This window comes from Loxodonta africana, chromosome 11 (assembly GCF_030014295.1).
Source record: "Loxodonta africana isolate mLoxAfr1 chromosome 11, mLoxAfr1.hap2, whole genome shotgun sequence".
Taxonomy (NCBI): domain Eukaryota; kingdom Metazoa; phylum Chordata; class Mammalia; order Proboscidea; family Elephantidae; genus Loxodonta; species Loxodonta africana.
Window position 1 is genome coordinate 704,469 of NC_087352.1, and position 25,129 is coordinate 729,597.

General features: G+C 41.0%; 1 protein-coding gene across 11 annotated transcripts; it reads right to left on the reverse strand.

Annotated features, from left to right (window-relative positions):
- Window positions 1–156: 156 nt before the first annotated feature.
- Window positions 157–25,076, reverse strand: ZNF829 (zinc finger protein 829). Of its 11 annotated transcripts, none has more exons than XM_023541510.2 (6): window positions 25,002–25,076; window positions 24,776–24,874; window positions 23,890–23,962; window positions 17,236–17,362; window positions 16,857–16,952; window positions 157–2,549 (listed from the first exon to the last, which is right to left on the reverse strand). In XM_023541510.2, exons 3-6 carry the CDS (start codon window positions 23,920–23,922, stop codon window positions 1,570–1,572), a joined length of 1,236 nt encoding a protein of 411 aa, XP_023397278.1. In that variant the 5' UTR covers window positions 23,923–23,962; window positions 24,776–24,874; window positions 25,002–25,076; the 3' UTR covers window positions 157–1,569. The 11 variants fall into 11 exon arrangements, with proteins under 11 accessions (XP_023397278.1, XP_023397276.1, XP_064149343.1 ...); XM_023541508.2 differs by having other exon boundaries at window positions 23,890–24,176; XM_064293273.1 differs by adding an exon at window positions 24,544–24,607 and having other exon boundaries at window positions 23,890–24,176; window positions 24,776–25,056.
- Between the last annotated feature and the right edge of the window lie 53 nt (window positions 25,077–25,129).

A 25,129-nucleotide genomic window follows, 5' to 3' on the forward strand; every position in this document is an offset into this window, starting at 1 on the left:
TACATATTTTCTGCTCTTTTTGAGGAATTGCTGGGTGATTTCATGACTTTTTAGGTAATATTTATAATAATACTAATTTTTTGACAACTGTGTTTTTAACTATTCTCATTATGTAAATAGGTTTTTAAACTGACATGACTTTTGGTGCAGCATGACAGATGAGGTATGAATGTAGGCCTAGCCAACCATACTTTGTCTTCCTGGATTTCTATTTCTTAGTTGTTTCTTTTTAAAAAACTCTCTATGCTGAATAAGGTACAAGTGTTGGTGAGGTTTCCAACAAGCATTATAGTCACTATTCTTTCTCATTATGAATTCTCTGATGTCAGCTAAGGTGGATAACATGGTTAAAGTCCCCTCCACAAATAATAATAATTATGAACCTATTTAATATTGGCCAACATCCACTAAGTATTTACTGTGTTAAAAGCAGTTCCAGCCATTTTACATTTATTAATTCATTTACGCCTCCGGCCAACACAATACACTTATCATGGGTATACATATTTATATATGAGAAAATTATAAAACAGGCCTAACATTTCTGCAAGTAGTATCTGTATACTTACATATATAAATACATGTGTATGCATGTGCACATGTGTATACATACACATTAGTAAAATAGTAAGAAAAAGTATGGAAAGATAAAAAATTAGTAACAATGATTGTGTTGAGGGGATTGGGGCTGTTGGTGGTGGCAATATTTTACAGGGAGAAAATGTTCATCGGTAATTTTGGCATTGAAAATTAACATTTTAAAGAAAATAGAAACAACAACACAAAAAACAAACATTAAAGTTCTGTTTAGAGGGCAACTTTTTATAATTGCAGATCTTTAGAGAGTGCCATAATGATAGTCAGTAATTTAGCAAAATGATAGTCAATCACAGAAAAGAATACTATAACACCATTAAAAATAATGATAAAAGTCTATACTTACTGAAACGGTAGTCATGGTATATTCCGGCATGATAAAAGCTGGTTACTGTATAGCATGCATACCATGATTACACTTATTAAAAAAAGTATGGAAGAAGTTATAATGATTTGAGTGTGGTTATCTCTGGTTGTAAGATTACAAAAAGTCTTTAATTTTTTCTTTGTGCTTCTTTATGTTTTCTTTTTTTACAGTAAGAAAATACTAATTTCACAAAAGGAAAACGTATCAAAAACAAGGTTACAATACTCTCAGGAATTAAAAGATATATATGTAACACAATTTACAGTGTAGTATTGGTAGGAACACAGATCTAGAGATCACAAGAATAGAGAAGACAGCCCTAAAACAAACTAATAAAAAGACAAATATATTACCAAGAAAGCAAACAAAACAATGGGGAAGGAATTATTGAATAAGTAGTTAGGAGATAAAATCTTGTTTTTGGAGGGGGAAGAGGTTTAATTTAGACACTGAATTCACAAAATAAATTTGAATTATTAAGTTATCCATAAAAGGAAATTATAAATGAATTAGGAAGAACAGCATTAATAGGGGAACCTTCAGTCATGCATTATCGCTTTTAAAAACATTATAAAGGTTAATAAAAAGGTCTTACTTTCTATCATTCACCCAGTATGGATTCCCTCATGGCGAGTGAGGTCTGAGCGACTACCAAAGGCTTTTCCACATTCCTTACAGTCATAGGGTTTCTCGCCAGTGTGAATTCTCTGATGTCTAGTGAGGTTTGAGCCTTTATTAAAGGCCTTCCCACATTCATTACATTCATATGGTTTTTCATCTGTATGGATTCTCTGATGTTGAATAAGTTCTGAGCTCTGAATAAAAGCCTTTCCACATTCTTTACATCCATAGAGTTTCTCACCAGCATGAATTCTGTGATGATTAGTAAGTGTTGAGGCACTACTAAAGGCTTTCCCACATTCCTTACATTCATAAGGTTTCTCACCCGTATGCATTCTCTGATGCTGAATAAGCCTTGAGTGTTGAGTAAAGGCCTTCCCACATTCCTTACATTCATAAGGTTTCTCACCAGTATGAATTCTCAGATGTGGTAAAAGTTGTGAGCTCTTAGTAAAGGCCTTCCCACATACTTTACATTCATAGGGTTTCTCACCAGTATGAATTCTCTGATGATCATTAAGGTTTGAGCAATAATTAAAGGCTTTTCCACATTCCTTACATTCATAGGGCTTCTCACCAGTGTGAATTCTCTGATGTAGAGAAAAATATGAACTATATCTAAAGGCCTTGCCGCATTCCTTGCATTCATAGGGCTTTTCACCACTGTGAATTCTCTGATGTCGAGTAACAAGTGAGCCACGACTAAAGGATTTTCCACACTCCTTACATTCATAGGGCTTCTCACAGGAATGAATTCTCTGATGTTGAATAATTTGTAAGTTCTGATTAAAGGCCTTTCCACATTTCTTACATTCACAGGGTTTTTCTTCATTAATAATTTTTTGATGTGGAGTAAGAAATGTGGGCTGAATAGAAGTGGGCATGTCTTCATGGGTTAATATTACTTGACTGAAATGTCTCTTTTTTAGAGATAATATCTTGGTCTCACACATTGATTCCAGATCTGAAAGAAAATAAAAAGGCAAATATTCATTTTTCTTATTCTGGGAGAAGATAAACTTCTGAAGAAAAAATGAGAGAATTCGACTGAAAATAGTATCTGGGAAAGCAAATGTACAGATATTTCTCAAATATGGCTGTTTGTAAAAAAGCAGAGATTAAAATAAGTAATAGAGGAAACACAGGAGGGTGACTAAAGAAATAGAGGATCCTCAAATTTAGGTATGGATCAGCATCACCTGGAAATCTTGGTGAATACACCCTGCTCAGGGCCATCCTCCATATACAGTGATTCTAGTCATATATACGTGTCTATAAGCACATACACACACACACAGGTTAAGCGTTTCCTGGTAACTGAAAGGTGAGCAGTTCCAACCCACCTAGAGGCTCCATGGGAGAAAAATCTGGTGATCTACTCCCGTAAAGATTACAGCCTAGAAAACCCCAGAGGCTGTTCTGCTCTCTCACATGCAGTCAGTATGAGTAGAAAATCTACTTGACTGCACCTAACAACAACAGCACACACACACTGAGCATCATACTGTATGTTTTGCAATTTGTGGACAACTGTCAGACACACATCAAAGGACTATTAAGAGGAATAAATGTGTAGAAAAATATAAATGGAAAGGGAGGTCAGCAACTCTGTAAAATAGCTGTACTGTTGGCAAATTCACGTGGCGGGGGGAGGATAGCCTGAAGCAAGTCTAATGTCCTGGATGAAACTGATAAGAATGGTAGAGAGGTAAGACTTCAGTGGAGAAAGTATGATATGTGTGGAGGATTCACTAAAAATAAGTTTGCTTTGGTATTCTGTAATACTGACTTTAGGAGAGAGAGGAATGGCTTCTTCAGGGTCATGGCAGTGAATAAGGGAGGCAGATCAAGTTTGAGACACAGAAGAGTAAGACAGGATGAAACGTACTCTGTGGGAACACCATGTAGACATGAGAGGTCAGCCCCAGTTTTATGTTTTCAGGCAGTTACTTAGTTAGCCCTCACTTCCTCAAGAGTAAACTGGGGATAATACTTAACTCATGATTGCTGGAAGGAGAGGAATTACATATGTAGATAATTTGGTGTAAGGTGCTCAGTACCTGATAGCTATTATTATGGAAGAATGTCATTGCTAAAATAAGGATACTGGGCAAATGAAATGGCTTGAAGAATCAAGCCAAAATATCTGGCCTGCCTGGCTTTGCCCTACCTAAAATCCAAATTCCTTGGTAATTACCAACAAAGGTCCCAATGACGTGGCTCCTGTCTGCCTTTCCAACCTTGTCTTACTGTCCACTTCCACGTGTTTCTTCAAATAAACCAAGTTCTCCCCTCCCTCAGAGCCTTCACAGGGATCTTCCCTTAGCCTTGAAGGCACAGGGACAATGGTGCCACTGCACCACTGTCCCTGCTAACTGCTGTGTATCACTTAGGTCTCTGCTTGAATAGCATATCTCTAGGGAGTCTGCACCTGATCTTTAGTTGAAATTATGGTCTTCCAGTTATTATACCTCAGAGCACTCTTCTTTGTCTGTGTTTTCTTTAACAGTACTTATTATTTGTAAGGTTATCTGCATCAACCCAGTTAAGACATGAATGTCTTTTACCTTCACTGATGCATACTCAGCACTTGGCAAGATGCCTGAAACATTATCAGAAGCTCAATACATATTTGTTGAATCACTGAGGCAACAGATGAGTTTTTAGATATGTTTTCCACAAAAGTAATTTTTTGAAAAATACATACTTTTATTTAAGGCATAATTTCTGTTAAAAGTGGCAGATTGAGCATATAATTTACTACTGCTCTTTCAGGAATCCATCGTAAAATTACATAAATGCTTAGTAAGGGGACGGAAAAACCCTACTAGGATGAAGGACACTTGAGAGGAGACCGCAGTCATAAAGCTCAGAGGCTGGAAAGCCAATGGACAAGTGATAAATGTCTGTTGACCAGAGAAAGCGGGACTCTAAGCCTAAGTGGGTGAATCCACAGTTCTGATTTGTGGTGCAGATCCTCACAAAGTACAAGAACTGGAAGCATGAGACACTTCTAACAGTGGGGTGCACGGGGCATGCTGCAAGCTGAATTTAAGTTAAAAAATTGTAGAAGTGGAGACCCCGAGGTCACATCCCATGCCCCACACAGAAGGATGGTTATACATTTCCACTCTCACAGAAAACCAGAAGTCTCGAAAAATGGAACCAGAGAGAATCTGGACTCAGGAACATCAGGCAGAGCCATGGGTGTGGGTACTGAACTAAGAGCAAAGGATCAACAGAAAATGTAGATACTGAAATGACGAGACCCTATTATCTTACCCCAACTTGACCCCAAGAACACTGGTAACCAGGCTCATAACTCCAGGAGGGAAACTAAAGGACTCCTCTCAAGAGAATTCGGCCCAAAAGAAAAGGCCAACAGTTACTGACAGTGGGAAGTCGTCCATAAATTAACCCAGCCAGATCAACCTCAAGTAAACCAGCCCCACTTCCCACTACACAGAGGTTCCAGTCATTTTCCTAGTACCTCACTCTTGAAAATGAGCAGAAAGCCAGACATTTGGGGAAAGCCTCCAACATGAAAAATGGGACCAGAAGAGGATAAAGTATCTGTGAGGAAACAGAGTCCATGCAAGGAACAGAAAAAATACAATGAACAATAGCCTCAGAGAGGTAACAGAAGATCTGGTATCCATTAAACAAAAATAAGAAGCCAAATAAACACTAAGAAAACACAGAAAAAATTCTGAGATACTGAAAATACAACAGAATAAAAAATAAGTAACAGAACCAACTGTTCTTGTCTAGATGGCAAATGTGCACAAACTTCTGGCTTCTTTCAACGCACCCTGGAAAAATTATAGAATTTGGATTTGCGGAACTGGCATAAACTGAAGAATTCTGGGTAGACAGAACACTGGTGCAGACCACTCTGTGTTGGAGGGTAGAGGCTATTTGCCTGGATAGATGATAGCAGGAGGAGGCAGGGAGAGGCTGGCAGTGAAGTCCGCAAGTCCCAGTCCTGCCTTTACCTGAACTGCCTTGGGACTATCGCTGCCTGTGGCTTCACCACAGAAGCTGAGGACCGACAGGTGCCTGCAGATGTCCCCTCCTTCACCTCACCTCGGGCACTACTCAACCCCCCAGGGCTGGTGGATTACAACACGGGGAGACAGCTCTTCCTGCGGAGGCTGCTGCTTTGTAAGTGTAGAAAGAGGACACCTTGATGAGAAAAGCAGCGTGTGCAGCAGCAGCAGGTGGGCGTGATCTCCGTAGCAGATCTGTGACGCTCTCCTCTCTGAGACCATCTCCTCACATTTCCTAAATCCAGCTGGAGGGACAGGTCAGGGCATGGCTTTCCGCCTTTGCTCAGGCACGCTACAGGCAAGATAGGAATATGGGAACACAGGCTCACAAGCCAGAAGAGGCACACACCTGAGGGGGCAACTGCTGTGAAGTCAGGCCACAGACTGCCATGATCATCCTAAGAAACAAAGAAAAGTTGTATGAGGTGATCGACACCTATTTTTAATAACTCTTGGCAAACAAAGCATTACAGCGTAACATCTGTGACTTGATAAAAGTTACAAAAACTATAGCAAACGTAATAGGTAAGCGAAGAAACTTTAAAATATGCTCCCTGTGAGATGGGGAAAAGAATCAGATGCCCACTGTCACTGCTACCCATGGAAACAGTCTGGGAAGTCCTGGCTCCCAGTATACACAAAGAGTTAAGAAGTATTAGGGCTGGAAGGGAAGGTATAAATCTAATTACGTGCAGATAATATGATGATCTACCTTGAAAAACCAGCAGAATAAAAAATAAAAACTATTAGAATAAGAAAATTCAGTGAAGTTGTTGGATACAAGATCAACTCACAAAATTAGTAATATTTCTCTACACCAGCAATACTCAACTAGAAAATTAAATACAACAATATGTATGTGTATCTCGGTCATAATAGCAACAAAATCCAGTTAAAACTCTAGAAAGTAACTCAACTAAGAATAAAAAGGTCACTATGGGGAATAATTTTAAACTCTAATAAAGGATATAAAAATAATCTGAATGAATCAAGAAATGTTATGTGTTATGTGTTCCTGAAAGGGACAATTTAATATTATAGAGATAGTAATTCTCTCCAAATTAATCTATGAATTCAAGGTAATCCCAACCCAAACTCCAGTTGGATATTTTTGAATGGCTCAGTAAATTTATTCTAAAATTTTATATGGAAGAATAAAAGTACATCACAGGCTAAGTCAATCTTGGATATAAAAGCAAGAGTAAAAGAGGTGGTGTTCTTTCAGATCCTAAGAAACACCCCAAGACTTAAAAACATTCTCGTACTGCCATAAATCCAGACAAATATATCAAAGGAAGAGATCACTATATACCTATCCATGTATGAGAATTCCTTATCCAATAGAGTTGTCCCTACAAATTAATGAAGAAAGCACAAAATTTTTAATGAATGGTAGAAAACTGGTTTGGTATATGGGGGGTGGGAGGCCTGGATCCCTGCCTCACACCACCTGAATGCATTTACTCCAAATGGATTAAGTATATAATGTGAAAGGTCAATCTATAGTTTACAGAAGAAAATATTTATGAAATAGGCAGGCAAAGATAAAATTCCAAAAGCACAAACCTTAAGGCAAAAAACATGAATTTGTATAAAAATTAAGGATTTTGTTAAATGAAGGACACCATGGATAAATTTAATGCACAGACAATAGACCAGAAGATCTCTGCAATCAATTACAGAAAAAGTTACTGACCTCAGTAAAAAAACAAAGGTTATGAACAAGGCTAAAATGCTAGTAAGCATATAAGATGTTCGTATTAATCAGCCATTATAAATGCAAATTAAAGTAAAATGAGAGATGGCCTTTCACCCACTAAACTTGGGAAAGTAGGAAGCTGGATAGACAGGTGTGGGCAGGGATACAGATACTCTTAGGCATTTCTGGAGGGGCTGTGGACTTGTGCTACCATTCCACAGAGCTGTCGGGTACTACTTAGTCACACAGTACATACATGCTCCACTTTGGGGCAGACATCCCTGTTAAGGAAAATAATTGCAAACTTAGAAACAATGTAAAAGGATGACTACTGCATGTCCCTCCAATGTCATATCAATGTATCATCTAACAGATCCATTTGAGGATTATTGAATTCTCTAGGGAAATGTACCTTTGTTTACTATTTACTACTGTTTAGGACCCAGGCCAGGCTCTGTTAAATTTAGATGTTAATTTGAAGAAGATTGGTAACTTGCTAATGATTTGTCTGGTGAAAAAATAATCTGAAGATGACGGTTTTACTGCCCTGTAAAACAATTTTGCATCTTACTTAGTGATGTCATTCCTGCATTCTTTGGTGAATGTATGAACTCAATCTCTCCTAGACCCTCTGAACCAGCTTCACTGTCCTCTTGGTAATGAACAAAATAATTCTTTGAAACATGTTTATCACATACTTACAAAAGAGTCATGTTTTTAACTTTTGAAGATCCCACTGAGGAGTCAACTAAGTTGTGATGCCTGGGAAGTGAACCCCACGTGCTGTGGAAGCCCGGGCATGTCTTCTTTTCTTGGCTGCCAAAGTAAATCCCGGACAGCAATAAAACTATTTTCGTTCACTCTGTACTATCTCCTTTCCTCAGTGTGTCTTCGGTTTTGTTTCTGGCCAAGTCTAGTTTTGGTTCTGGTTTGTGCAAAGCTGTAAGTTATACTGATTAGGAATCCAGTTCTTTGATGATTTCTGTTGAATGGATGGTGGAAATCTGTCCCAGTTATCTGGGGATCCGTATTGTTGGGTGAGACAGCAGAGAATGTGTTTTTTGTTTTCAAATCTTTCTTTTACATCTGTTTGTAATGTTTTGTGCCTACTGGAAAGGAGAATAAGCACTAGAGATCTCTAACAGTGAGTTCTTTGATTACTGATTAACGGACAAAGTTGCAGAGCTAAAGTTGAAAGCTGTGTGTGTCTGTAATTGTGAAAAACCTCCACCTGTCAACAGGGCGAGTGTGAAATATTTTCCTGCCTGCAGAGAGTATTAGTAAATCGGATTGTAAAGGCTCTTAAATTAAAGGAGCTCACAACAAAAGCACAAGCAACCAAAGAAAAAATAAATTGGGCTTCAACGAAATTAAAAACTTTTTGTGCCTCAAAGGACACCTTCAAAAAAGTGAACGCACAACACACAGGATTGGAGAAAATATTTGAAAATACCGAGAAATTTGAAAATTATAGCTGATAAGGCAATCACATATAGAATATATAAAAAACTATTACAACTTAATAATAAAAAGACAATCCAATTAAAAAATGGGCCAAGAACTTGAATAGACATTTCTCAAAAAAAGATATACAAATGGCCAAAAAGCACATGGAAAGATGTTCAGCATCACTGGTCCGTCAGATAGCACTGCCCACCCACGTGGCCGCTGGGTGCTGGGTGCTGGGTGCTGCCGAGTAGATTCCAACTCACAGCAGTCGCATTCGACAGGGCAGAGCTGCCCCACAAGGCGTCCTGGCTGTCGTCTTTACGGAAGCAGATTCCCAGGTCTTTCCCCCGCAGAACTGTTGGGTGGGCTTGAACTGCCACCCTTTCAATTAGCAGCCAAGGGCTTAACTGTCTGGGCCACCAGGGTTCCTTCACACCTACTAGGGTGGCTAAAATAAAAAAGACAGATAATAACAAGTGCTAGCAAGGATGTGGGGAAATTGGAACCCTGGTACACTGCTGGTGGGATGTAGAATTGTGCAGACACTTTGGAAAACAGGCTGGCAGTTCCTCAAACGGTTAATGGAAAGACATCCTGTGTTCATGTATTGGACGACTTAATATTGTTAAAATGTCAATACTAAATGTAATCTATAGTCAATACAATCCCTATCAAAATTCCAACAGCCTTTTTTACAGAAATGCAAAAGCTACACGGAATTGCCAGGAGCGCCCTGACAAAATCCTTTTATTTCTCCCAGAATCCAGATTTCTGGCTGTCATGGAAGTTGGGGTAACCCACACAGGCCATTGCCCTTAGGTGTCCTTTTGAACCTTGAAAACACTGGTTCCTAAAAGCCATTTTTGAGTCAAACAATGGTCCAGATAAACTAGTAAGACCATTTTGCTTTGAGGGTTTTGCTCTTTTGAAAAATTTGGTCAGTTTCGAGAAACAGCCTCCAAAAGGTCAAACTAGGAGCTGTGTTTAGGATAAATCAGTAAATATTTTAATTGTTCTTTAAGACAATGCTGTATGGAAATCCTTCCTGACCACAAATTTGTTTATTAGTTCTGTTCCCACCCCTTTTTCTATGGCAATGCTGGTAAGATTTGGTATAAAAACTTGGGAAGTTCTTCTCATCTTCGGAACATTCTGGACACTCTAGTTGGAATGTTACCCTAATTTGCAAATCGTATATTCAAGAAACTTCAATCTATTTTCTATTATTGGCTTAATGTGATTTTTGTTTTAACACCCCGAATAGCCAAAGCAATCTTGAAAAAGAACAAAGTAGAAGGAGTCACACTCTCCAGTTTTAAAATGCACTACAAAGCTACAGTAATCAAAACACTGTGGTACCAGTATAAGGATAAACATATAGACCAATGGAATAGAACTGGAAGACCAAAAATAAACCCATACATTCACAGACAACTGATTTTTGACAAGGATGCCAAGTCCATTCAGGAGGAGAAGAACAGTTTTTTTCAACAAACAGTGCTGGATTTCCACATGCAGAAGAATGAAGATGGATCCATACCTCACACCGTATTTAAAAATTAACTTAAAATAGACCAACAAAGTAAATATAAAAAAACCATAAAACTCTTAAAAGAAAACATAGAGGCAATCTTCAGGATCTTTTATTTGGCAATGGATTCTTAGATACACCACCAAAAGCAGAAGCGACAAAAGAAAAAATAGATAAACTGGAGTACATCAAAAATCAAAACTTTTGTGCATCAAAGGACATTATCATGAAAGAGAAAAGATAACCAACATGAAAGGGAAAAGGTAACCAATAGAATGGGAGAAAATATTTGCAAATTATATATCTTACATTGTTGTCATTGTTAGGTGCTCTTGATTCTGACTCATAGCAACCCTACGTGACAAAGTAGAACTGCCCCATAGGCCATAATCTTTACTGAAGCAGATTGGCAGGTCTGCCTGTGTAGCAACTGGTGGGTTCAAACTGCCGACCTTTAGCTTAGCAGCCAAGTGCTTAACTACTGCACCACCAGGGCTCCTTCATACCCACTAAAAACTAGGATGGCTAAAATACAGATAATAACAAGTGTTGACAAGGATGTGGAGAAACTGGGCCCATCTTATGTGGGTCTAGAATCCAGGATATATAAAGAACACTAAAACTCAAAAACAGAAATGACCCAATTTAAAAATGGACAAAAGACTTGAAGTTCTCCAAAAAAGACACACAAATGGCCAAGAAACACATGAAAAGATGCTCAACATTAGGGTTATCCAAATTTAATGAACAAGTTACAGGTAATTCTGATTCACAGTGACCCCAAGTGTGCTGGGTAGAACTGCACGCCATAGGGTTTTCAAAGCTGTGACCTTTTGGAAGCAGATCACTAGGCCTTACTTCTGAGGCACATCTGGGTGAGTCTGAACCACCAACCTTTTGGTTAGTAGTACAGCCCTTAACTATTTGCACCACCGGAACTCCAAATCAAAACCACAATGAGATACCACTTCATAGGATGGCTATCATTAAAAAACAAAAAATAGCAAGTGTTGTGGAGGCTGTGGATAAACTGGAACCTTTGTACACTGCTGGTGGGAATGTACAATGGTTGAGCTGCTATAGAAAAGTTTGGCAGTTCCTCAAAAAACTAAACATGGAATTACCATATGACTCTGCCATCCCACTCCTGGATATGTAACCAAAGACTTTAAGACAGGTACTCAAATAACTACATGTACATGCATGTTCATAGAAACACTACTCAAAATAGGCACAAGGTGGAAATAGCCCAAATGGGCATCAACAGATGAATGGATAAAGAAATTCATGGATAGAAAGTATTATTCAGCAGCAAAAGGAAACGAAGTACTGTTACATGCTACAATGTGGAGAGATGTCCAAAACATTATGCCAAGTGAAAGAAGTTAGACATGAAAGGTCACATATTGTATGATTCCATTTATACGAAATATTCAGAATAGATAAACCCATAGACAGAATACAGAGTATTTGTTACCAGGGGCTGGGGAAGGGGAGAAACTGTTTAACCAGTAAGGTGTTTTGGAGTGATTGAAATGTTTTGGAACTAGACGGTGGTGATGGTTACACAGGATTGTGAAAATACTAAAATACCACTGAATTGTTCACTTTAAAATGGTTAATTTCATGAGAATTTCACCTCAATAGTTTAAGTAATTGTGTTGCTCTGTAGTGTGTCTGATTAAATACCTAAGATTCTTAGTTAACTTTAAGACCTTGGACTATTAAAAAAAAAAAAAAAATTTTTTTTTTTTTTTGGACTATTAAATAAGAATAATTAATAAAACACTAAAATCTTGGTCCCAAAGCATCATTTTTATGTGTAATCACTAATATACACGCCTCGTTATTTTTCATGTTAGAGTGACTATACCTTTGGGTAATGTAAACAAACACATTCATTTTTGTCCATTTATAAGGTTTAAAAGGGATGTGGGTGGCTGTGGGGGGTAATATCACAGAATTGAAGCTTTGTTACTCTGTTTCGGATTATAATTAATATTAGTAGCTAAGGCTATCTGGGAATAATGGTAGCAGAGATGTAATGGATGTGTTTTTGTTATGAAGAAAAAAAGGTAATAGTTTTTTTCTTTAAAACTGTTGTTGTGTCAGCTGCCATCAAATAAGCTTCAATTCATGGTGACCCATGTACAACAGAAAAAAACGTTGCTCAGTTCTGTGCCATCTTCACAATTGTTGGTATGCTTGAATCCACTGTGTATTCTGAGTGCCTTCCAACTTGGGGGCTCATCTTCCAGCACAGTATCAGGTAATATTCTGTTGTGATCCAGTGGGTCTTCATTGGTTAATTTTGGGGTCTTCGTTGGTTAATTTTTGGAAGTAGATTGCCATGCTGTTTTAGTCTGGAAGCTCTGATGAAACCCGCCCACCACAGGTAACCCTGCTTTCATAGCATCATAGCAACACATACATGCAAGCCACCAGAGTACGACGAACTGACACACAGGTGGTAGTCTTAGAAAACTGGTTATTCCAAACGAAAAGAGAGAGTTTAGGTACAAATGACATCTCAATTTCAATGGGTTTATTCTCAATCTAGGGTTTGGTCTTGGGAAGAACATATTAAAACAGTCTTAAATGACTCTTATTTAGCAAAGATATCAAAATAGAAACTATGAACTACAATAAATGTGAGAGTAATACATATTAGCAATGAGATGTATGTTAAGAAGCTACCAAAGGAAAGTTATAAAAATATGTATATAACTAGAATATGAACTGTGAATATTGATATAACCAAGAAATACGTGGCAGTTGCAGGAACCCAGCCTCAACTACCAGGACAAGACATCAAGAGATACTTTTACATTTAATATATCATAAAATTACAAAATATACTGTTCAAAATATGAAGTTAATTACTAGAAGTATCAAGCTAACAGTTGAAATGATTTTATTCTGATAAGCAGGACTAGGGTGGTGGCAAAGGAAATGCACAGATGAAAAGAGAGACTGCTTTTTCTCAATATAAGCTTTTATTTTATTTTATTGTGGTAAAATATATATATAATGTAAAATTTGCCATTTTAATCATTTTTAAGTGTACAACTCAAAAACATTAATGTAAGCTTGTTAATACTATACAAGTTTTAACTTGATGGAAAGAAAAAATTAATAATAAACAGACCACGAGTAAGCAGTAAGGTACGAGGCCAAAGGGAGACAGAGTAGAGGGTAAATTAGCCACCTGGTAGGGAGGAAAAGTAGTAAAAGAGAAATAAAGGCTTCAGAGCAGCTAAGGTACGCTGCCGGCAGGGAGAGTGAAGAGTCGCAAGCTCCTGCCTAGGTTCCTGGAGTTCTGTTAGATCCAGAATTGCTTCTCCATCTCAGTAGAGACATGGATATTCTATATTCATCTCTACAGGTGATGATGTCCACTCCCAAGGCTCCAGCTACTACTTCTACTTGAATCAATTCCACTTCTATATTTGACTGGTTTACAACTTTCCTTTTACGTTCCTACTTGAAATTCTGAAGATTCTACTTTGTGGAAACTATTTACAGAAATGTTCTAGCTCCCCCACTGGACAATGAGTCTGTGAATAAGCCTACATATTTTATAAACTATGTAGCACCCAGCAGACTACCTGCACAAATTTAAAAAATTCAATGTTTTTACAAGATTTAATATTAAATGATGTTAAGTCTCCCCAAACTGATCTACAAACGCATTTCAACCTCGGTAGCAGGAGTAATTTTTTGTGTAAATGTTAATTTAAAAAAAACCCACTTATTCTAAAATGCATATGAAAATACAAATGCAAGTTTTTAAGAAAAGAGCAGAACTTGCTCTACCAGACATCAAGACTGATTACGTGCTGCAGTACATAGTACATTCAAGGGATTTCAGGGCTGATCAAGGGAAAAAATATGACTTCAGGATGGCAGTGTTACAAAACAAGCTATTTACTGAGGCCGACGTTGAGTACTGCGTGCGTGCGGGGGCAGTCCCTTGAGTCCCTTGCTGCAGGACAGCCTCCACAGGCCAGCCGCATGGAGGGACCACTGGAACGGGAAGAGGGCAAGGGAACTCCAGGGGGAGAGTAAAAGCAGAGAGAGCTTACATTAGCAGCAAGACTGAGTCTCTGGGTCAGAGAGCTCTGAAGAGCAGCAGTGGCCTAGGGTCTCCTCTACAGTTTATCTTCTTTGTGGTTGGCAGATGCTAGGTACAGCTTCACACCCAAAAACCGCTGCCAGCTTCACAAGGTATGCAAAATACCCTGGCTGTAAATGGCTACAAATATACTTATTTGGACTGTTTTTCAAAACAACTGGGTGTGTAAAATTTGAGTTGGGTAATGGAGGGCTTTTCGGCCAATGAACCCCAGCTCGCTGCTATGCAGAAATAACCTGGGGGCTACCACACAGAGGCTGTATTGGCTCATTTACATAACACAGGTTTAAGATAGTGTGGTACTGGAACAAAGATAGACAAAAAAGGTAATGAAACAGAACAGAGTCCAGAGACAGACTCACAAATATAAGAACACTTCATTTATGGCAAAGATGGCTCTACAGAGAGTGGGGGAAAAAACAGTCTTTTCAATAAGCAGAGCTGGGTCAATGAGACATCCACATGGAAAAAAATGAAACTTCACCTCACACCACTCATACCACACACAGGTATCAATTCCAGGGAACTGCAGATCTAAAGGTAAAAGGTAAAACAATAAAGCTACTATAATCTAACACGGGGAGTATCTCCATGACCGGGGTGGACAACGATTTCCTGTGCAGGACACGAACACCACCTATTACAAAGGAAAAGAAGCCCTGGTGGCACTGTGGTTACGTAAACCAAGAGGGCGGCAACTCACATCCACCAGCCGCAACCTGGCAACTCTATGGGGCAGTTTTACTCTGTCCTATAGGGTTGCTATGAGTTGGAATCCACTTGATGGCAACAGGCTTGTTTTTAATAAAGTAAAAAATAGATAACCTTGGCTACATTAAAATAAACTTCTGTTCATCAAAGGACACTATTAAGAATGTAAAAAGGTAAACTACAAAGTGGTAGAAGATATTTACATCACCTGTAACCAATAAAGGGCTCAATTTAAAGAATATATAAAGAACTTCTTCAAATCAACCCAACAAATTTAGCCAAGAAACTTAAGCACATCACAGAAAAGCATATTCAAATGACAATAAACATGAACAGTGGCTCAGCCTCAGTGACACGGTACTACTACACACACACACACACACACACACACACACACACACACACACACCAGAATGGCTAAAATTAAAAGGTCCGGCAATACCAAGAATTAGTAACGGCAACTCTCGTACTGCTGGTGGACGTGTAAATTGGTACCGTCACTTTGGAAAACCGGTATTCTCTACTAAAGTTGACCTACACATATCCTATTACCCAGTAATCCACCCCTAGGTATGTCCAACAGAAATCTGTAAATACGTTCACCAAGAGGTATGTACAAGAACGTTCACAGCAGCATTATGTTCCCAAAAAAACCAAACCCAGTGTCGTCGAGTCGATTCCGACTCATAGCGACCCTGTAGAACACAGTAGAACCGCCCCATAGAGTTTCCAAGGAGCGCCTGGCGGATTCGAACTGCGGACCCTTTGGTTCGCAGCCGTAGCACTTAACCACTACACCACCAGAATCTCCTAGCATTATGTACACTAGATAAAAATTGGGAACAACTCAATGTTAATTGCAGAAAGGACACGTAATTTATTATATACATAAAATGGAATGCAACACAGAAATGGGAATGAACTAACATCAGGTATATGCAACCCCACGAGTGGATCGTACAAGCATAATGTTGAACAAAAAAAGCCACAAGCAAAAGAATATATACTGTACGATTTCATTTATATAACGTTCAAGAACAGGCAAAACTAATCCATGGTGTCAGAGGTCAGGACAGTTATTCTGGGGGAGGACAAAGTGGTTATTTTCTGGGAGGGCCATAGAGGGGTCATGAGTTGTAAAGTTCTGTTTCTCGTCGTGAGCAGTGGTTACCTGAGCGCATTCACTTTGCATAATTTATTGCACTGTTCAATCATAATTGTGTAGTTTTCTAATGTATGTTACATTTGAATTTTTTTTTTTAAGTGAAAATTAATCAAATGTTGGATAAAGGAAAAGAGGAACTGCTAAATCTAGGATGAACTGGTCAAAGAAGTTAACAAATAACTGGGAAGTAACTAAAGGAAAAACCGGTGCAGGGAGAGAAAAAGAGAACACACACACATTTACACACAGGCAGTTCTTTTGGGGAGAGGGGGTAGAAGTATCTACTTTTATACAAGTCTAAATACAGCAAATGCTAAGAAGGAATGAAATTTCAGATGCAGAGAGAACAGCTGCCTTGGATATGAAGAAGGCAGGCACTCGCTATGCCGAAATGCAAAGGAAGGACAAGAGAAAAACAGCTTGAAATCTCACAGGAAAGAGGCCGAGGGCCTCCGAGGGGAGCTCCTGGATAACATCTCAGAGGTGCTATCCCCTAAGCGCCCTGCTTCCTGCACCATTATCCCTCACTTACCTGAACACAAGCCTCTTGTCAGTTCTCTGTCAACCATCCAAGGCTCTTTTCCTTGTTCCAATAAGGAGATCACAGCTGGTTTAGAATTGGAAAGTCCTGCTCGCAAGAAAGACATGGGACATTGTTATGCTGTGGGTGTCCTCCCAGAAATGAGATCCACTCCCTTGATGATCAAGGAAAAGATGCCACTACAGGAAGGACCAGAGAAAGATGGCAAAGGTAAAGCTTCGGCTGCAGCCCACCGGAGCTGCCCGTCAACAACACTTCCATTCCATTCCTTTGGGAACAGGCAGCAGAAATCTAGCAGGCTACCGGAAACGAGGAATTCACAATGATGTTCCTGAGGGCAGACTACATTCTGGGGGACAGTTATCCTTACCCACTGAAACCAGGTTGCTGTAATTCTCCAACATCACCTCTCTGTACAAATCCATCTGAGCAGGGGCCAGGCATTCCCATTCCTCCAGAGAGAAGTCTACGAACACATCCCTGAACATCGTTAACCCCTGAAACAACAGACACACTTTCAGGATGGAAGGAGAGAAGAAAAAGGTGGTATTAGAGGACGCGGCGGAGGGCTCTGCACAAAACAGATTAGGGAGCGACCTGGAGGGGCTGGAACCCTGTTATATCAGTAGGAGACTTATCTCTTGGAAACAGAGGGCAATGTCTAGGAATGTACAAATGGACTCTTCCAATGAGCGAAACAGCAAGCACCCGGCTTAATGCCTGGCGCGTAGTAAAGTCCTCATACATGTGAGTTCCTTCTTCCTTCCCTTTTTCCTTTTAAGATCCAAGGGAGGGAAAAACGCGATGGACTTTAAAAAACATCTCGCAGTATATTTTAGGGTGGAATTTCAGTATATCGGGGAAAAAGAAAACTTTCTAAAAGCTTACAGAAGGAAAATGCGGTTCAAAAAAAATTTAGGAATCAAAGGCAACGGACTTCTCAACAGAACCATCTGGAATAAGGACAAAGCAAAGCAATTTCATAAAACTATGAAGGAACCTGAAATCTGGCCTAGAATTCTAAACCCAGTCAAATTACCAAGCTAGCATGAAGACTAAATCAAGACATTTCTAGATCTGTAAAAAGGATAAAATTATCTCCCATGCAGCTTTTCTTAGGAAGCTACCAGACTGACTATATGCTCCATCAAAACTAGGTGTTACGTTCAGACACAGGATCCTAAGTCTCTTATTACTTTCACTAGTTTTTGGTCTACAAGATGTCAAAATGTGCCTGTCAGTTTTGTTGAAAGTCCCCCAAAGAGAGTGCAAACAATAGGTGCCAAGTACCATATATTCCAAAATGAGGATGGGGACCATCTACGCAGCACTTGCAAAGCTGGTGACTAAAAATTGGTTTTGTGACCCTTAGTTCAATACCTACCTCAAGGGTATTTCATAGGTTGGCAGGTCCGAGAACAAAGGCTGTCTTTAGGTGACACGTCTACTTCCATAAAGCTGTTAGTGTGTAGCGCATTCCTGTCCCATTGGAGAAACGAGGGTGCTTCTCCCTCACCTTAGGCCAAGCAAGATTCCAGAGCCCAAAGTCGAACAGTGAGATTCTTTGAAAGAACTCTGCTGTTTACCCTGGAGTTTAAGGGCACAGAGACTGGTACCTATTTCCCTCCTTGGACCAGACGTGGATGTGGACCCCATGAAGGGACACCGTGACCCCAACAAAGGAGCTGATCACAGGATGCCCAAAGACAGGTACCGTAGGCAGTCACTGTCAAGACGGGTGCCGCCCAATCACAGGAAGTGCAGTTAGAGGTTCCCAGCAGCGGCTTCTCTGAGAAAGTCACAGAAGCACACCGTGAGAAGAGGAGGCAATGCTGAACGCCCAACAGGCGAGGGAAGCCGGCGCCAAACAACAGAGCAGTCACGTCAGACTTCCCTTCTCCTTACCACCTCTTCCCTACCCTGTTCCAATCCCACAGGAGCCGGACACTGCCTGGTGAGCGGGAGAGGACAGGTTCAGGGTGAGGAAAAAGAAAAGCGTGGAATGTCCCCGCTGTTACACTCTCAGCATCTAGCCTGAAGCAAGCCTGAGTGCAGAGGGGCTTTAAATAAAGCTCACACATCGTGACACTGACGGAGGTACTGTAATCACTAAAGTGACACAGATCTTGTAACTGAGAATGACCAAGGGATACCAAAGAGTGTTCAGAACAATTACAGGGCCTGTGCTAGTTTTCCTTCAGGGCAGCAAAATTATTAGCCCACAGAGAAGGAGAAGGCTGAGTGTGGAAATTTTGGGAAAATAATCGCTTGCTTCCTATGGAGTCCTGCGTATTTCACAGTGCTGGTTATAAACTGGCTTGGTGTTCCAGTACAAAGTCACACCATCTGCAGAAAGTGATAATCTTGCATCTTCTTTTCTAATTTTTAACCTCTCTGTTTTTTCCTCTTGCCTCACTGCTTTGGTTAAAACCAATGATACAACGATAAACACTGATGACGGTGCATATCCTGGTGTTTTTTCTGCTTTTACTGGGGATGATTCAAATATTTCCTGATTAAACATTAGGTTACCTTCTGAGAACAAAATTCATCTTACCCCTTTTAAAATTTCTTTCCTGCACAGTATACTGCCTCTCTAGAGTTGTTCCCATTAGCATTAGACACTAATCCTCACCGCAGAGACGGTGGAGGGCGAGAGGGGAACGGACACCCTGGTCTTAGGCACAGGAGATGGACTGGGAAGACACGATCCTTTTCTACAGAAATTCAGATACAAAGGCCTTAAACTCAATAGACTGACTCTTAACCTAATGTTCTCTGCATCTGCACCAAACACCCACGTTTGTTTTGATTGAGAGCAAGCCCACGCAGAGTACCAATTTCATACCTGGAGAAATGCTAGCTCTATTTTCAGTACTCTACCCCGGTACCCTGCAATGTTCAGATAAGATAATCGTAAGGTAAATGACAGCCGTAAGATTTAGCAAGTTCCCCACGATTATAAGTGTTGTAACACAAACTGAATGAAGATGTTTACTACCATTTGGGGGAAGTATCCAAAAACTTCCAGCAGCCTGTCATCCTGACAGCCCCCTCCTGAGGTAAGTGGCCCCTGCTAAGATGAGGCGTGGTTCTTTTGCTTAATATTGCTTTGGTTTGAACTATAAATATCAACTCTAAATAGCAAAAAGAGATTAAGAAACAAAAAAGGAAAGAATGAGAATTTCTAACCAGTGTTTTAGAACCTGAAAAGAAGGGAGAATGAGGCAGGAGCAGTATTTGAAGACAGAATGGCTATCAGTGTACAAATTCAAGAACCCCTACAAATCCCAAGCAGATAAATAATAGAAAATGTTAAAAACTGCCAGAGGAAGAAAAGACAGATTATCTTCAAAGGGAGGAGCTATAGTAACCAAGACCATGTGGTGCTGGCACAGGGACATAGAGCAGACAGATGGACGCGTACAGCGCTCACGGACAGACCCACGCACGTGTGAACACGGCATACATCTGCAGGGCGATCGGAACATATTAGCCTCTCCGATAGAAACCTGACCCTGCCTCACCATACACAAAAGCCAAGTACAGGTGAACTAAATACCTAAATGAGAAAGGCAAAACTTATACCTTTAAGCATGAATATCGGAGAATATCTGCAGGACCTTGGGACAGAAAAGGATTTCTTAAAGAAGATACAAAAAGCTCTAACCATGAAGGAAAACAAATTGATAGATGTGACTATGTTAAAATGAGGACTTCTGTTCATAAACCCATCTGAAAAAGTGATAAAACAGTCTAAATAGTAGGAAAACATAATCAATAAAAGATTCATACCCAAATTGTATAAAGAACTCCTACAAATCAATAAGAGAACCCAAGAGAAAAACAGGTGAAAGGCTTCAACAGTGTGGTGCAATGGATTGCATAATATGGGCTTTCTAGCTATTGTCTTGGTGACTCACATATGATGGTTGAGAGGCAGGAAGGGAGGATCTCACCAACTTCAGGGAAGAAAAGCCAGGAGTGGAGCGTACCCTTTGGACCCAGAATTCCTGTACGGAGAATTCCAGGAGAGACAGAGAGAGCTGTAACACTGAAGTAGCAAGCAGTGGTGGCAGAGAAATAGCAGCGATAGTGGCAGGAGATGGCATGATGGGCCAGGAGCCCACACAGCAAGAAAGCTGAGTGCCTTCAGGCCAAGGCTTACTGGCAGAGTGGGGTGCCTTGGGGCACTTATTGGCAGAGCTGAAAGAGCTTCTTAACAATTGCCCAAGCAAGGCAGAGGCCTGGCTGATGGGCCAAGGGCCAGAGAGAGGCCTGCCTGCAGGCATAGCTGAGAAGAGGCTGTCTTCATGGAAGAACCATATCCTGAGTCATTCCTGAACCTGAATTGTATATAACCTGTTACTTCCCTAATAAACCCCGTAACTGTGAGTATGGTCTATGAGTTCTGTGTGGTCATTGCAACGAATTATCAATCCCAGCAGAGCAGCAGAGTGCCGTGGGAGGGAAGATTGGTGTCGGAATTGGTAAAAGGTTGGAAAGAGAAGGTATGTCTGACCTCCGCCTCACAGGAACCAGCCCTGGGCTGTTGATGTGGAGTCTCCTTCCCCCTTGTGAAGTTAGAGGAGGTCAGATGCCTCTGCCATGCCATTTTTATGAACAGGCATGTCAAAAAAGAAAAAACTAATGACCAATAAATATTTGCAACGGTGTTCAATTTCATAATTAATCATGAAAAAGTCCAAACTAAAACACATGCAGTGCATCCTCACTACCTGCAAATTGTGTATTTGTGAAACAGAGATCCTGCTCACTAAAACTTATCGGCAGCCCCAAAATCAACGCTCACAGTGCTTTTACAGCTATTCACAAATGTGTGCAGGGCAACAAAAAACGTGAATTGCCCGATGCACACATTCCCAGCTGACGCTGAACAAGGCAATGCTGTCTTCCCGTTCCAGCTCTCATACTGTGAACAAGTGTCCTTTTCACAGTGAATTTAGTGCCTTGGTTTTCACATTTTTGTTGATGATTTTGCTACTTAAAATGGCTCCCAAGTATAGTGGTCCAGTGCTACCTCGTTTCCTAAGCACGAGAAGGCTGGCATGTGCCTTAGGAAAAAGCGCATGTCTCAGACAAGCCCGTCCGGTCATGAGTTACAGTGCTGTTGCCCGTAAGTGAACAATATTTACGGAAAGGAAAACACATAAAACAGGTGTGTACTGAGCAGTTGATGAAAATATTATGACCAGAGGCTGGGGCAATGGTTCAGAATCTGCAAATTAAGTAACGTAACAACCTCGAATGAGAACTGACTCTGTGTCTCTATGTGTGTGTGTGTGTGTGGTGTGTGTGCATATTCATGCATGTACATGAGTGTGTGGGTGTATAAATCATTAGTTGCCCACTACATGTGGCAAAAATTTAAAGTCCGGGTACTACTGATTTGAGTTTATTTATGAGACTCCCTTTGTGGTTATGTGCTAAATTACAGGTATATGCATTATATACTTTTCTGCATGTACGCTGTATTACGCCACAAAGGTAGAAATCATAACCCATTCATACAAAGAAATAATACATATCTTTGAAGAAAAGTATTTACAAAGACCATTGGATGACCAAAACCAAATGCCAAATCCATTGCCATCGAGTTGATTTTGACTCATAGCGACCCTATAGGACAGAGTGGAGCTGCCCCACAGTTTCCAAGGAGTGCCTAGCAGATTCGAACTGCTGACCTTTTGGTTAGCAGCCATAGCCCTTAACCACTACACCACCAGGGTTTCCACTGGATGACACAGGAGAATACTTACAATACCCTTTAGTGAAAAGGTATGCTATGAAACAATAAATGGAGCATAATTTAATTTTGGAAAAATAATGGTAACACATCAATATTAACACCGGTTATTTCTGAATGGTTAAATTTTATCTACTTTTTCATGCTAATTCTGTGTTTTCAAAATCTTTATATTAATCATGATTTGAAATTATAATAAATAACTGTATTTAAAAAGATGAGAACTGAGAATGCAACACACAGAAGTAGGGCCGTTATCCAAATAGTGAACATTAGGTATATGGGGGGTACTGAGATCTAATACCAGGCCTAACTATCCTTCTCTCCAATGGGAAAATTATAAGGATTTACACTCAAACCCCGAAGAAAGATGTGGCAGTCTGCTTCCATAGATATTTCAGCCTTGGAAACCCTATGGAGTAGTTCTACTCGGTCCTATAGGGTCACTATGAGTTGGAATCAACTCAATGGCAATGGATTTGATTTGGGTATAATCAAGCCATGGTGTTTTCAGTCACCTCAGATGCACGCGAAAGCTGGACAGTGAATAAAGAAGACCGAAGAAGAACTGATGTCTTTGAATTACGGTATTGGCGAAGAATATTGAATATACTGTGGACTGTCAGTACAATGAACCAATCTGTCTTGGAAAAAGTATAGCCAAAATGCTCCTTGGAAATAAGGATGGCAAGACTCCGTCTGACGTACTTGGGACATGTTATCAAGAGGGACCAGTCCCGGGAGAAGGACGTCATGCTTGGTAAAGCAGAAGGTTAGCAAAAAAGAGGAAGCCCCTCAATAAGATGGACTGATAACAGCGGCTGCAACGATGGGTTCAACCATAGCAATGATTTTGAGGATAGCACAGGACCAGGCAGTGTTTCGTTCTGTTGTACATATGGTCACTATGAGTTGGAACTGACTGTATAGCACCTAACAACAACAAAAATGAGGAGTCCCTGGTGGCACAAATGGTTAAGTGCTCAGCTACTAACTGAAAGGTTGGCAGTTTGAATCCACTCAGAGGCTCCTCGGAAGAAAGGCCTGGTGATCTACTTCCAAAAGATCACACACACAAAAAAAAAGATCACAGACATTGAAAATCCTGGGGAGCACAGACCTACTCTGAGTTGCATGGGGTCGCCATGAGTTAGAAATTATGTCAGAACGGGTTTGGTTTGGTTTTAGTTATAATCAAATTACACATCCTTTTAAGCAAGAATTTTCAGAACCAAAGCAGAGGAAACTCGACCACACCTTGGCCACTGCTTGCGGAAGTTCATCGTGCATTCTTCCCTCCACTTCTGGGCCTCACCTAGAAAGGGCAGAACTGGGGGAGGAGAAAATAACTGTGCTTGTGGTGTCCAAACTGGTCAGGTTAGAGGTCACCCCCTCACAGCCCCCCATCACCCACCACACATACGGTCAGGAGGTCAGAGGGGAGAGAAGCATGGTGCCCAGTCCAGTGTCTCAGGGCAAGGATGAGGTCACTGCTGTTCAGGGCCAGAATCTGGTCACCACTCAAGGTGTCCTGGGACAGCGTTCTGTAGTCAAAACCACGCAGGTGGCAGAAACCTCGTACCCCCAGACACAGTGCCACGTACATACAGGGACCAAGTCAAAACCAAACCCATTGCCACTGGGTTGATTCCGACTCACAGCGACCCTACAGGACAGAGTAGAATTATCCCATATGGTTTCCAAGGCTGTAACCTTTAGGTAAAGCAGACTGCCACCTCTTTCTCCCGAGGAGCGGCTGGTGGGTTCCAACTGCCGACCTTGTGCTTGGCAGCTGAGTGTTTTAACCACTGCAGCACATACAGGCACAGTCACACTTAAACCAAGGGGACACATATAGCTACACCCACACATACAGCGCCACATGGGGTCCCAGTTACAACCCACACCCACCACGGGACGGAGAGTCACATCCGCGTAGCCGCAGGCTCCCCGCGATGTCGCACACAATCACGCCCTATTCAAGGGACACAGAGTGACAACCCCACAATGACAGGGATCCCACACCTGCACTGAAGCCCGCAGTGTCACAATGTTCCACACAACCTCTCCTTCTCAGGCCACTCCGCCCGCACAGGTCCGAGACCCGCGGCCCCAGGTCAGTACCATCCTCCGGACTCCTCACCTCGGACCTTCCCGGGTCGGCACCTCCGGAGACGAACCGGTTCCGCCCCGATTGCTCACTTCACGAATCTAACTGTCCCGCCAAGCATGACGCAAATTCCTGCAAAAAGAAAGTCCGCCACCGGGTCCTCTGGGAAATGTGGTCCACAGCAGGACTCACACCGACAACATGGCGTCCGGCCTCTCGGCGCCTGGCCTGGGCCAACCCAACGTTACCGCTCCCGCACCTCTCAGCGTCTCGGAGTCTCCGTCGTGCTATCGGCGCGCGCGGGCCCGAGCGTCCTCCGCGGACCTCGCTCACGCGCTCCCCACGGGTTCACGCGGCCTGCGTCCTGGCCGGAAGTTCAGTGGCCGC